The sequence below is a fragment of the Thermobia domestica genome, chromosome 4, assembly GCF_964235325.1.
Source record: "Thermobia domestica chromosome 4, izTheDome1.hap1.1, whole genome shotgun sequence".
NCBI classification, from domain to species: Eukaryota; Metazoa; Arthropoda; class Insecta; order Zygentoma; family Lepismatidae; genus Thermobia; species Thermobia domestica.
The window spans coordinates 264,562,889-264,578,674 of NC_137457.1; the positions used below are offsets into that span (position 1 = coordinate 264,562,889).

A 15,786-nucleotide genomic window follows, 5' to 3' on the forward strand; every position below is an offset into this window, starting at 1 on the left:
AGGCAACAATTGACGCGAACAGTGGACACACATGTGAGAAACTGGGACTACATTTCAGTGTGAGTAGAGAAACCATTCGGCAGCACCCCCATCAACTTGGGAAGCACTATAAGTTGGGTCGATAGATCCCACGTGATTTGACTCTGGGCCAGAAGGCAACGCGAGCAGACACCTGTGTTTCTTTGGTGTCTCGTCTGAGGAAGGAGCCATTTCTGGACAGGATGTTGATGTGTGATGACAAGTGAGTCCTGTACGAAGCTCCACGGTGCCGTCGTCAGTGGTTAGCATTCCATGAACCGGTTCCAAAATAGCTGAAACCAGCAACTCCAGTAGTCCTCTTGTGGGTTTGGTGGACTGCTCACGGCATCGTGCATCGGGAAATGCTACCAACTGGTTAAAACATTAATGCAACTGTGTACTGTCAGCAGTTGAGCAATGTTTAAGAAACACTCAAAACTCTGGAGAAAGCACTTCTGAATCGCAAAGTTTTTCTCCTTGTTACAGGACAACGCTAAGGTCCACGTGGCTAGGGTGACCCAGGACACCATTCTATGTCTTGGATGGAAAACATTATTGCATCCGCCACACTCCCCAGACATTGGATCGTCCGATTATTACTTGTTCCATTCCTTGGACGATCACCTTAGAGGACGCAATTCAAATCCCTTGTAGAGGTGCAAAATGCACTTGATACCTTCTTCGCTTCATGGCCCACCAAGTTCTACCGCGATAGAATTCATGGCCTTCCAGAACGTTGGCAGAAGGTCATCGATGCTGATGGGGACTATTTTTGATTTTCCAGGTACGTCTTAGGTGACATATCGATGTTCAGTGTGGTTGGTGACAAAGTGACAGAACTTTCTTGGTTACCTTTATATTAGAGTACTAGCATTCTGTTCCTAACTAAAAGCTCTTTAGTGCAGACGCTATAGTTGCTGATTCGCTTGTTTTCCTTCTGTCTTTTTTCTTTTGTCCTTTACAAGTTGATTTTTCAGCGAGAGAAACTGTTTTGCTTGACTGGCTTCTCCTTTTTTGCTCTTGTTTTTTGGTGTACATATTTACACTTCAGCCCACAAATTTAGAGTGAATAAGATGTTCAATAAGAAAACAAGTGTTCAAATGTTCAAAATTTACAAAATGTGGATTATGTTGTATTGCTTCCTTCTATATTTAGATAGAAATAAAATAGAACTATTTTCTTATTTTGCCAACTTTGTGCAGCAGCTAAATGATGAGAGCGAGGAAAGGTTAAAAGCATGTTTGTTGCTCTGATTTGGTTTTGTTCTAACCGAGTGACCTGGATGGCGTAGAATTGTTTATATATAATACGTTCAGTAAGGTGTGCTTAGAAACTTAAAGAACAACTTGACCTTTCTCCACAAGGTATACTGAAACATGTATTTTCAATGGGGCTTGAAGCTTACAAAAGTTTGGCAATCGCTCTTCAGATTTTGATAACACTATCCGTATCTGTCGCATCATTTGAAAGGTCTTTCTGCAAAATATAGCTGATAAGACCATACTTACGCTCCACTACGAGTCAAGAAAGACACGAATCTGGACATTCTTTCTATTGATAATGGAATAGCATCTACTTTGGATTTTGATAATATAGTTGATACTTTCGCAGCTACTAAAGCAAGGAAGGTAGCATTCTGAATGCTGGCGGAATACAGGCTAATAAGGTAGTGGAACTATTGCCGAAAGTAGTTTGTTTCAACTTAAGACAATAAAAATACAAAATTACCAAAAGAATAATAAAAAGCCGTCAAGATCTGTCAATTGACTGGTGATGGGTGGTAATGAAAAGTAGGATGGTATACAACCCATAGTAGAATTCTGTGCTCGCATCTCTGTCCACAATTATTCAATACATTCAGGATTTTTTGTTACAGTATATTCTAATACTAAGTGTGTTAGTAAGTGGTAATGGAAACAGTTATAAGTGGCAGAATATAAATATGACTGAATTATTAAATACAAAATAATGGAATCATAAAACAAATGTGAAATCTGGAAACAATAGTAAAAAGAACAAACAGGAGAGAAAGATTCTAATGCTTAACTACTTATTGATATTTCGGCAAAAGCAGTGGCACTAAATAGATCGTATATTATCACTTGGGAGAAACCTAGTAAATGATAAATGAAGAAGACACGCAGGAGAGAAATCTATTCCAGCCATTATTTACTAGTTCGGTAAAAAAAAAAAAAAAAAAAAAGTGTTTGTCATGTATTACCACTGGGGAGAAAGCGAATGTTAAAGTGAATGGGGCTAATTGTATGAGAAAAATCTAATCAAATAAAGACCATGTAGCGTAAACTCAGACAGGTGAGAGACTATAAATAAACTTATCATATGAGAAATTGCACAGGACAAATACCAAAGGCGAGAACCGAACAAGAAAATTCTATAGAAAACAAAACTTAAATTTAGAAATCGCATCGGTTATACAATTATTTGCATGTTTTTCAATATCAGCTCATTGTTACATTTTGTACGTAAATTTGTCTCTAAATGTATTATTAGAAGCATTACTTAAACTATTCTATCTAATTACAGTACGCTTTTAACTTAGAATAGTATAACTTAGGTGTCGGATAAATTCTGGATTCTTCGTTGTTGTTATGTTTTGTTTGTTCTTAAGATTATCATTTCTGTCATAGGTTGTAGTTTCCGTTACACTTGTATCCCTAATCCTTTTTCTCACGCCCCTTGTTTAAAAATGAATATATACTGTATATATATATATATATATATATATATATATATATATATATATATATATATATATATATATATATATATATATATATATATATATATATATATATATATATATATGCAGAATGTCACCCCCATTTATTTAACATATCCCAAATTATTATGGTTTAAACACACACACACACCAACGGGAAATGGGGAGGAGGAGTAAACGGAAAGAATAAGTATGCAAATGAATGTCAAAAATAGTAATGCATAAACCATGATTGTTCGAGAAGGGGCCTGATCTACTTCACTGGCCCCGGGCCCCAGTTTGCCTTACGACGCCACTGATTACAGTCATTATATTTGATAGTACCTCTTAACATGTTCTGTTTGTGGTTTGCAGTAAATAAAAAGTGTTGTTCTTTGAACACCTACGTGCTACTTAGTTTCAGAGCAGATTTCAATGGTTTTCTGTAGGAAAATATGGGGGTGGGTTCAAGTAGCCCGAACGCAAGTCTTACTTGCAAGGATCTTTGCTTACTTGGGCCTCTTTTTTTTTTTTTTTTTTTTTTTTTTTTTTTTTTTTTTACAATAATCGCCTGTACTTGCAATATGTACAATAAAGCCTGTAGTTCCACTTAATATGGGTTATGACTATAACTTTCAAGTTTTTGAAGTACGAATATATTGCAAAATTGGGTCCAAGTAGCCCGCATCTACGGTATATTTATTCAAATATTTTAATAAAAATATGGATTTTACAGATATTTTGCGGTTGGTATAGAGATATTTTGACTACCTGACCTGGTAACTTTGCCTCGCGTCAAATCGCGTCGCGTTGCTTAGGATTTATTTACGTTTGGTTGTATTGATGGTTATATTTTTAAAATTAATTTAAGTAATTAATTGATGAGGGACATGGTATTAACTAATCCGGAACAGAAGTATTATTCACGTTGCAGGCTGTGTGGTCGCATTTCAAGAAGACATAAGGATATATTTGGACAAGGAATAGGAGATAAATTGTCGAAGCTTATATATGAATGTATAAACCTTGAAGTAAGTTACATTTTTATAGGATTTAAAATTTTAGCAAAGCAATATTTCTCACCTGTTTCATTTTGGCAAAAATTAAAAAATAAAAAAAATACTTGGAAAGACATTTGTGCCATACGTAAATGACAATACAACACATAAATATCTTTATTATACTTCTGGGTGGATAGTGGTGCACTGTCTTAAGTTTTATTATTTAGATACCTAGTTACACTACCTGGTGACGAAGTCTATAACTTGTTTGAAAATACGAAAAAGGCCCACAAAGTGGGCCACTATGAACTAGTTTAGATGTAGGCCGGTTTAGACAGGACGAAGATGGACGACCCATGTGGGACTGTATTCCTAGGAGCAGATGTGTTAGCAGCGCTGGGTATGCGCGTTAAGGATATCTACACCAACATTCCAAAACGGTTCTGCCAAATAGAAAATTTATAGGTGGAATACGATGGGAAACTTTTTCGTGAAGGAATGATTGTGTGAATATAAGTAATTACTGTCAGTGCACAGAGCATATGAAATGAATTTTGAGTGATAGTAAAAGTTTTGTATGTGTGCTCTTACATATCCTTTATGCGTATATCCACCGTCGCTGACACGCCTGCTCTCTACGGACTCACCCTCTCGCTGCCGCTCGGGCTACCCTGCTGCGCTCCTGCTCTGACTCGGTTAGATAGGACTCGTCTTTTTAGTGACCATCTATTACTAGTTAGTTCGTGTTTTGTGCACTGTATCTTTTATGCCATACGTTCACACTATATTTATACTGAGCTCTCCCGAAGTTAATCTGCAGGTAATAATGGGCCTCCTCATTTAGTTCATGCTCTGCTAAAATATGTTGAGTAGGTATGCAATTAGTAGTGTTCGAATTCTGCCAGAGAAACCGTACTATCTGCACAAAATAACAAAGTTCCCAAAACTTAAAATCTTCTGAACGAATAAGCTAGAGGGATGTATTATACACAAAAATGTGTATTTTCTTATTCTCTACATATCTCTGCTCATTTTAAAGTTATCGGCGAAAAAATTAAAATTGGCGGACAATTTCCAATATGGCGGCCGAAGCTCAAAGCCAATCTTAGGGGACTTTTAATATATTGATAAGGAGATCAAGTACTGCAATTGTGCAAAGTTCCTTGCTTGTATCATTTTTTTTATATAAACCCCTTTTTCTGACCTAAAATTCCTGCACTATTATGCAAAGTATTGAATTTTACCTGTAAATCTTCCAAAATGTGGTGTGCCAAAAGTAAACCAGCACGCTGTCTTAATATATTTCTGCAGTTTCTTAATAAAACTATATACTTGTTTAGCGGAGAAATGATTGATGTTGCCAAAATTTTTGATCTGACACTTCATTTGTGCTCTATCTTTCCTTATAAAATCAGTCTAGTTCTATCATTTTTTCTAAAAATATAGGTAGAAGTACTTAACAATTACTTATATTCTTTTCGGGTGTAGAATAAACCGGTTCAAAACTAGATAGACGTAGTGTTTTCTAGTATTGGATCCTCCCCTGCTCCTCGAAGAAGAAATTCTGGGTGCAAGCCTGCTCAATCAACTATGGTCTTGTTAATATATCGTGCTGTGATGTATCTATGTTCTATATGCCATCTTTACTCTTAATTGCTGTTCTAAAATATTTATAATTTTTATGTTTTATTTCATTTTCATTCAATACAGATGGCACTTAGTATCTTCCCCCAAATTCATCGACTGCTCCGGAGCCTTTACCATGATTTATAAAAGTTGTTGTAAACGACCTCGTTTATACGTATACGTACCGTTGCTGACGCGCCTGCTGCTAACGGATGCACCCTCTTGCTGCCACTTGGGCTCCCCTACTGTGTTCCTGCTATGACGCACTTAGATAGCATTCGTGCTTTTTAGTAGACACCTAGCACAAGTTGGGTCTTGTTTTATTCACTGTAGTTTTTATGTCATACGTCCACATTGTATATATACTCGTCCTAAATACAAATAACGAACCGTAATCACTACCAAGTGAACTAGTGTCAAGTGGTTTGTGGGAGAAACTGAATAATATCCAATACGTATGCATCCATTTTGTATTACTGAGCAAAGGTAGTATCGTTTAACTGTTAAGTGATGCCAACTCTGTACCATTTACAAATACACATTCACACCTGTGAAACACCTTACTTTTAGGATAGAAATTGTCTTCAGATATGATGTGAATATTTTGGATTCACGTGTATCTGAACCTCACCAACGGATTACGGCAAGATATCGTCCGGAAAATAAATTAAGCATAGATAAATAATTTACAGCCTTTCATTTCGTGTGTGCTTCGTTATTGCATTCTTTATATTTCGTCTGTGAATTAAAAAATATACATATATAATAAAATAGGTGTAGGCGCAGGATAGTCCGTCATATTAAAAATATTTTTTCTTTCGCTTTTGCTTCGAATAATTCCCTAAGGCTTTCTGCCCTAATGGATGCCTAAATAATTGCGTACAGATTGATAATATGCGTGCCAACTGATGTGCACGGGTATAAGTACTCGTCTTGACGTATGCCATAAGAACTACTGTGTAGAAAAAGAAAAAACTGCTAAATGTTTACCAAATGTGAAAATGCTGTCTAACTGGCAGGAGGGCCCGCGTGGGAATGCATCCATAGGGGGTAGGCGCGTCAGTCCCGCCTTTCCTTAAGTTATAGCACCAGTAAAAGAAAAAAATCTTAAGTACTGGTTTCTGTATTCCAAACTTTAGTTAACAGGCGAAATAATTTTCACTCATATATTTAATCAGTAAACACCGTAAGCCCAGGGATGCGACAAATCACTCGCCCGGGGCGAGTGGTTCATCGGTACGGGCGAGTATTTAATATAATTCCAAAGGTAAGTAAATGATTTCTATTGTGGGATATGGGCTAGTAGTTTTTCTTTTCGGCTAGTAAAGTTTCGTTGCTCATTTGCATCTTTGCCATAAGCCACTTTATGAACTGACACCACCACAGTCAACGCACGCTTCGAGTAGCCTGCCGAACAAAACATGAACAGCTGATAACTCTGTGACATCATCTGACTCCAAATGATGCTCATGATTCCATATTCTATATGAACGGTTATAGTGACGTATCTAGTGCAACAAATTCGTTCACAAAATGGATTCAAATCACTAAATCAAAAAATGGAATGAACGAATCATTAACGAATGAAATGTCTAAAGTAATGACTAGGGAGACACTGTGGTAGAGCGCTTACCTCTGATGTATGGGGCCCCGGCCAAGTAAATGTGTGGTGAACAGCATCTTGTCCGTGAGTTTTCTCGGGGTGCTCCCGTTTCCTTCTACATTCACATTCACCAGTTTTTCCATTACATTCTTATCTTTATGATCCATCTTTCTTATCCTAAAAAGCATAATCGTGGGACGTTAAACTGTAACATTTCGATTTTCATCTCATTTTATTCTCTAGAGTTGCCATCCCCACTGTACAGATTCATTTGTTTAAAACTTGGTAAATGATGATTCATTTGCAAAGGGTAACTTAATGTTATCTTTGTCGTGTTCCATGTTCTATATTATTGATGCTGCTTCTATTAAATTTCTCATGCTGTAACGGCATAACTTCACAAGTAGTAGTTGAGGTAGGTTGATCTAATTTCTCTAGATCTTGTCTATAACTCTAATATGTTAATAAATCTTCAAGTAAGTGGTGCCCTTCGAATTTTCGTACTTCATTCAGTGTTATGGAAATGCCGGCAGGTGATTTCTACACACACACACATATATATATGGCTACTCTTACGGACTACACGTTCACCTCTGGTACGTAGGGTCCGTGGTTCGATCCCAGCTCGCCCCAAGTGAACTTTGTGGTGGACGAACACCGTGTGCGTGGGTTCCCTCGTGGTTCTCCCGTTTCCTCCCACTTTCTTCCACCATTTCCTTCATTTCTCATCATCGCCGTCTCCTTCAGCCTACCCGGCATAATCGTGGGACGTAAAACTCAAAGATTTAATTTTCTTATGGACTACAATATATCTATGCAATACTCCAATGGAATATGCTATTGCACTTACCTTTAGGAATTGTATCCTGATATTTCTTCTGCGCCTGAAGGTTACTTGTAATGAAGATGATGTGATGAAATAACAGTTGGCAGAAGAAATAAAATTGTTGATTAATGTCTACTTGAAGGAATCTAGAAGTTAAATGATTTATTGTCTATTTCATTGATTGTGTTTTCTGACGCTGATGTTAATTTTAAAACAATATATGTTCAAAAATGAAAATTTGCTGTTTCAGCTCACTTCTTGAAATAGTATAATGTTACAATGATTTATGCATTTTGTTCGATATCATAAATCTTGACACAACATTCGAAGAAATTGTAAACTAATGAATCGTCTATTGAAAGACACACTTTTTTTCTATCGCCAAACTTGGATCTCGTTACAGAACTTTTTATTCCAGATCAACAATCTGAACGACAACTCATTTAGGGCCCTGTTTTTCGGTGTGAGTGGAATATTGGTGTGTCATCGTGAAGCAGAAATTGAAAAACGTTGGGCGAAGGAATCAACTATATATCGAATGCAATGCATGAAGATCTCGAGATATTGAGAAAAAAGGGTGATTGCAAAGAAATCCTGTAACTTGAGAAGAAATTATAGATACCTACAGTAATGTCACGTATAACTTAATATAAATAATACAAATACCAATATAGAGTACAGATACACGATTCATAATGAGCGGAAAAAAGTCAAACAAATAAATAACCTAGGAGTATAAACTAAAAGAAAGTACATAGAGCAATTAGTTTCATATGAACAGTATGAAAGAAAATGAATACTTTGTAAACCAAAATGTAACGGAGGAAAACTTTGTTCGTTACAGTATATGCTCATACTGGTAGTAAAGTGTTATGGGAACTACCATTACCAGGGTATATTCCAACGCCTTCACGACTTAACGCAGTGCCCAATAAATAAATGTGTTTTTTTAAATTATGAATATTTTGATCTTAAGTGAGGTATATTTATTTAATATATTATTATAGCTTTTTTCTGTGTATAATCTTTGATGAGTATTTCTTATATATATAAGAGAAATACTCATCAATCATATATAAATATATATATATATATATATATATATATATATATATATATATATATATATATATACTTTAACGTCGAACGTTTATTCACCAAGGCGAAAGGAGCCGATTATAATTAGATGAATAATAATGGTGGAATGACGGAAGTAGGAGGAAATAGGAGAACCCCGAGAAAACCCAGGTATACAGTGTTTGTCCACCACAAAGCCCACTTGACGGGATCTGGGATCGACCCTGTGGCCCCACGCACCAGAAGTAGCCACCGCGGCCTCTACATTTATCCAGTTCAATGAATTAGTAAATTTCAGCATACCCTAATGTCTTTTTCGGTAAACCATAACTTACGTACATATCAGGATCATTAAGAAGATCAAGTTAAATTAGAAACTGAGGTTAATAACAAATTTATTATGTATTGTTTTCAAACTATCAAAACATGTAAAAATCAGAAAAGCTGGCGGGTAAAAATTGGGAATAATAACGTCAAAAGGACTTGTATTTCCAGTCGCCATTGTGACTTACCACCCGGAATTTTTCGAGTCCTGCCTATAAATGTAAAGTTGTTTAGGACTATACAATTCTGCTGTCACTGAAAATAAAATTATTTGATTGATCATTGGTATCATTTTCCACGTAATAATGAGAATATTTTCCTTTCTTTCAGATCAAAGTTAACGATGATTTGCCCAAGAAATTGTGCTCAGATTGTGATAGGAAACTCCTGGACTGGCAAGATTTTTTTACGTCATGTAAGAAAACCCAAGATACGCTACGGAAGCTGTTAATAGCATTACCCAAGTCAGAGTTTATCTCAAGCCATCAATCGAAAGATAGTGCGAACAGGAAGAAGACAAGTAATGACAATAAACCAGATGTAAAAGGGAAGAAAGGACTAGTTAAGAAAGAAAGTGTAATTAACGATATACCTATCGAATCTCTTTCTAAGGTAAACTCCATTTGTACTGACGAGCATATTGCCAATAATAATGTAAATACAAGGGAATTGACAGAGTGTAGTGAGCCTATGAATGTGAAAGATGAAATGGATGTAATTGCACAGCTTATTGGAATCAAAGTCCACGAAGACAGTGCTAATGTGTCGCTCAATAATACCAATATTCAAGGAACTTTCGTTACTTGTGATAATAGTGAAAACGGAGCCAGTAATATCATAACTAAAAGTGTAGTTCATAATGTTGTGATTAATCATAATGAAAATAACGTACAAACTGCAGTGTCGAACAGTACTATAGGGAGTTTGGGCGAAAATAGTGTAAGATCTGGTTTTGAAACGTTCACTAATAATAACGAACAATCTTTTGGTAGCAGTAAATTTCATGTCACGGATATAAGCACGAGTCCTGATACAGATTTCGATAAATTGCCGGTAGCATTAGCTCAAGACACGGTTGAACTAACACAGATATCAGAACATAACACGTGTATGCAAGAAACTGTTGAAGCGAATTCAGCCAGTGAAAAGGTTGAAGTATCAGCAGAAATTCCTAATGAAAAGAATCCTAGAAACCGGAAAGGTACGAGTAATAACGAAGAGTATGAATGTAGATTTTGTTCGAAAAAATTCCCACAAAAAGGCAAGTTGAGAAATCATTTGAAAGTGCATTCGTTAGGTTATCAATGTGATAAGTGTCCCAAAAAACTGAAAACTAAAGTATCGCTCATGTATCACATGACTACACATTCCGATTACAGACATTTCTGCTGTCATACATGTGGCAAGCTGTTCAAGACGTATACCTGTCTGTTGAATCACTTCAAAATCCACGATGAAGAGAGGAAGTATAAATGTGACATTTGTGGCAAAGAATTTCGTCAGAGTAATCACCTTGCAGAACATAAGAAAACACATACAGGTACGTATATATATATATATATATATATATATAAAATAAACAAATAAGGAATGAAACTGACGCATAACTACAACTATTCACTTGGACTGATCTTGTACTTCTATTAATTAATTAGTAATTGCCGAAATTTTCAGTCGCAACTTCCATCTTTCTTAGAGGCTCTTTCTTTAAAAAAAAAAAAAAAAAAAAAAAAAAAAAAATCGAACAGTAACTGTATCAAATCACATAAGCTGATAATAGGATTTTTGTACATATTTTTGTTGGTAGAAGAAACGTTTTTGTTTTGATACGAGGTGATACCCAAAATATCCGAGAATGTCATTGTAAAAATCAGAAAACTATACTTACGTCCTAATGTCCTCCGTCACCTTCAAAGTAGACCGCTCCGGTATGTATGCAAAGATCCCAGCGTTGTTCCCACTTTTGAAAGCACTCCTGGAAGTCCGCAGGGTGAAGGGTGTTCAGGACCCGTTGCGATTCCACTTGGATATCTTCAATGGAGTCGAAACGTGGCCCTTTCAACGCGCGTTGCATCTTCGGGAACAGGTAGAAATTATCATGTTGTTTTTTGGCCAGAAATTCCCTCACAACGTGCGAGGTGAGCGAGGGCGCATTGTCATGTACAGCAACCAGTCTTTCGTTTGCGACAGCGCTGATTGTTTGGTCACTCTAGAACTCTTTGTTGCAGCTCAGTGCACATCTGAATCCTGAAGTTTTTATGGTCGATGTTGCGAAGGCGATGGACGAACTTCGCTGCAATTTATCTCATGTTCAGTTCATCGGATACAATTCGTTGACTTCTACCGTACGACAGTCGAAGTCCGTTACAAACGTCGTGGATTATCTGCCTTCTGTCTTCGCGAATCACAACACGCACTTTTATGATCATTTCCGGTGTTGTGCATGTTGACGGTCGACAAAACGTTTGTCATCTTCCACAGATTCGCAGCCTTCTTTGAAACGCTTGAATCACTCAAATGTTCTTGGTTGACTCAGTGCACTGTCACCAAATGCCTCTTTCAGCATGTGGTGGGTTCGGCTCCAGTTTTCTTCGACTTGACATAGAACTTGATGCAGATCCGTTGTTACTTAACGTCAGCCATTTGACAAATCGCAGAAGCACTGAAACACGTCTAGACACGCACAACTACGACTCACACCTGAATGCGCCAAAGATGACGCAACTTTGTGGTGCAGTAACTAATACACATTCTTCGAGACATCTAGCGGCGGAATGTCGTACTGCTACTGGTTTGCCCGGTGAAAAGAAATCGGATATTTTGGGTAGCACCTCGTACATCTTTACCACCACAGTGGATGCCACGTGATATGATAAATTTGCTATTGATCTTTTAAGAAAGAGCTACTGAGGAAGATAGGAGTTCCCCATTGAAAACTTTGGCAATTACTTTATGGCTGATGTACATCAAGGTTAGTCCAAGTGGATATGCATAAATACGATAGTGTGTTAATATATACAGTGAAACCTCGAATGAGGGACACCGATGGGATTTATTACTCATAGCTTATATGGTAATTTTATACAGTGTATATTAAATAAATTAGTTATAGATATAAATATAGGCTGATACCTAAATACTGTACTCAGTCTTCGAATTACTGGAAGGGTGAGAATGTATGCGTCTCTGCAGAGAAATGAAAGTATTGCAGGGAAATGTGTTTATATGGGTTACAAAATACACTGCACGTGCGGTAGTTTTCTTTTTAAGTAGTATCATCCCTGTGTAAAAATCCCGTAATTCACATACTAATTGTACTGGAAATAAAAGAATTACAGTAAGAACATGCAATATTATTAAGTACTGAAAATGTATTGTGAACACGAAAAAGAATTTCAAATTTAGCTAGCAACTGTTCTGCGTGATGTGGTGATTCACCAAGGCTTATGAAGATAAAGATATTTTCTAGGGAAGGAATTTTCTGTCTACTGTAACTACTGTGTCGCACATTTCTTTATTTATTTTCAAGTTGCAGAAATTATTTTGTGTGCTAAATACGGGGTATCTGTGAATAATTCCTGTTCGTTGTAAAGAGGATATTAAAACGTTGAACGGAAAAAAACTACCCATGGCTGTATTTGTGAATGTATGTAAATATGAGCTGAAGGGTTCGGTTCCTTAATAACATAATTTTGCCGGAAAAAAAAAAAAAGTATGAAGGTGTCCATTAAGGAATGTTTCCCTGTAGTAGTAAAGTTCTTTGCTTAGTACTTCCACTTTTTGTGGATAGTCTGGAAAAGTCATTGTTACGATGCCGAAACGTTGTAAACATTGCATTTTTTTTTCTTTTTTTAAATTAATTATTATGCTTGTAATCAGACTTAATCAGGGTACGAAACCTTGGGAGAAGGGAGGGAAATTTCTCCATACTTAATGTTTTTAGAAAAACCTCCATTAATAAGTGAAGGGGGAGAGTGACAAACTGCTGTCAGCTATTGTCAGAAGTTTGCACATCAATTACAATAATTCATATGTAATTAATTTGTATATGATATATTCACTTGGACTGATCTTGGTATGTAACTGTCATTTAGTAATTGCCGACATTTTCAGTGGCAATCCCCATCTTCTAACTGCGTATTTTTAAACAGTATCTACAGTAATTTCGTCGTATCACATGGCATTTATTGTTGTAGAACAGAAGTATCAAAACAGAAACGCTTTTTCTAGTGGTATATATATATATATATGTACAACTACCTTGATAATATCAGTAACGGAAGTAGATGTTCTAAGAAAATACGAAGGTTAGTCCAAGTGAATATTTGTAATTAGACTTGAGTTTAATTCCTTAAGTTATGTATATTATATGTAATTAGTAGGTGGACTAGTGATATCAGCAAGTTCCACCTCATAATCTCAGTGCTGAAAACTGCGATTAGTTAATCAAGATGGAAAAGGTATGAATATGTCAACTTTTTTTTTTCTGGTAAGATAATTCAAGCCAAAAGAAGTAAAAGACGACTTGAGCAGTAATAAAGGTAGTTTAATTTGTATTACATTCAAGCAAGTTATTGATACAGTAATAGTGATGTTCAAGTAATAGTTATTAATAGAGGATATACTAAAAGAATTCTAGAAATAATTAGAGACCATTAATAACAAACTTCGGCAAAATTTACGATAGTAATGGGATTTGAGTTTCGCATCTCTTTAAGGATTGAGACTATATGAGACGTTGACCTACAGCTTAATAGAGGATCCGAACCGCATAAAGTCCCGCCGGCAGTCGAACTCGGGCCTCTCGGCTCGAAGATACGATAATGGATTTGACCCTGGGTAACATAGTGACAAAGAAAATGTCTTTACAAGCCAATCCGTTTACACTACATTTATTATGATTCACACAAATTATAGTTACATTAGAGTCAGAAAATTTAATATTACTTATCATTGAAATTAGTTACCAATCATAGCGATATTAAGTTACTGATTAAAACACCATTGAAACTTGAGTTCTCTCATGAGGCTTATGGTTAGCATACGTGTGTTAGGCACGGAAGACTCGAGTTCGATTCTGCTGCATATCGCAGTCTTTAACCTTGCGAATACTACTTACAACCCTACGTCATGGTAATTATAAGACACTCCATATCTGTTCTCAGGTGGAGATAAATTTCAGCTTTCACACGTTGTGTTATTGCAGTCGAAACGAGAGCTAAAGTTTAACTAATAACTACTAAGTCTATATAGGAGATCTCGACTGATTATGACATTGACGTGAGCCCGCCTTTTCCTCTGTTAGGGTGTCTTTTTATACCTAATAACTTCTTCCGCTTTCGTAATTAAGTACACTGGTTTTTATTTTCACTCTTTCTTCCTCTTTTCTTATCGTTGTTTTTTTGAGTCACTGGAACTTTATTGTGAAAATAAGAGTTTGTAATACAAGAATAGCTGAATAGGTTTTGGTGTCACTATTAGATCCTTGTCCAGTTTTTCACTGTTTATTCTTGAGTTATTATTTTCATTTAAAAAATCCATTCATGATCTCGTTACATAATAATAATAATATATTGAATTGTGATACAGTTTAATCTTATTAGGAACTACTAAAAATAAATTTTTTTCATGTGATGGGAGTTAACTAAATAGATTACATGCTACAACATACTGAACGTTTTGTGGTTTTCAGGAGAGAAGCCGTTTGCATGCTCAGAATGTGATCATAAGTTCATAACGAAAGCTCATCTTCGTAGACATGTCCAGACGGTGCACAAGAAGATGAAAAAGTACAAGTGTGATATATGCGGGAAGGAATTTTTCTACAACTACAACTATCAAGGTAAGATGTATAGCTAGTCGTGTAATTTAAATAATAGTAATCGATTCGCTTGCAGTGAACGTTATTTTGGCGAGAAGTAGATCCTCGTGTACATATTACATATATAGAAATCCTCAATTACGAATGTGAATCCGAGGACCCGAAGAAGTGACCTCACTTAGCCCGTAATTGCCTCTTTCCTCCCATCTCACCCAAATTAGATTTCTGATTACGCCAAGAGTGGGCAGATCATGACATTGAAAATAGTCTGGTGGCCCCGCGCAGCGTAGTCGCTAACGCTCTCGCCTTCGGTGCGAGGGTCCCGGGTTCGATTCCCGGTGGGGACACTCGGTCGAAAAAGTGTAAAACGCTTTTTCAGGCCATCCACCCTGAATGAGGCTTTCCAAAGTGTTCCTCATTCACACCAGGCAAATGCCGGGGTGGTACCTAACTTATAGGTCCCAGGCCGCTTCCTTCCTTCCCTTTCCCCGGATAGTGTGCTCGCCGAGGGACGTCATCCCTCAAAACATGACGGGCTAAATGGCCTTAGATGCCGAAAGCCAAGAAATCTAAATCCCCCTAAAATAGCCTGTTAAATTGAGGGAGCTCATTATAATTCTGAAATCCATTTCTTGATAGTTTTATTTCTGGTTAAAGTCCTCTCTTTCCTCAAACTAGTTTCCTGGCGACACTGACACCACTGACAGTCCGGATAAATTGAGAATCAAACTCACAGATCAAATAGATTGTATTCTTGATTCTCAGGGAAA

The 15,786-nt window shown here is 36.6% G+C and overlaps 1 protein-coding gene across 1 annotated transcript in view; it reads left to right on the plus strand.

Annotated features, from left to right (window-relative positions):
• Positions 1–3,538: 3,538 nt before the first annotated feature.
• LOC145684043 (uncharacterized) overlaps positions 3,539–15,786 on the plus strand; it is a 29,429-nt gene continuing 17,181 nt past the window's right edge. Inside the window, exons 1-3 of the mRNA XM_081755874.1 lie at positions 3,539–3,769; positions 9,526–10,735; positions 14,888–15,037. Of these exons, the coding sequence (XP_081612000.1) occupies positions 3,620–3,769; positions 9,526–10,735; positions 14,888–15,037 (1,510 nt within the window). The 5' untranslated portion in view covers positions 3,539–3,619. The remainder of the gene's footprint in view (positions 3,770–9,525; positions 10,736–14,887; positions 15,038–15,786) is intronic.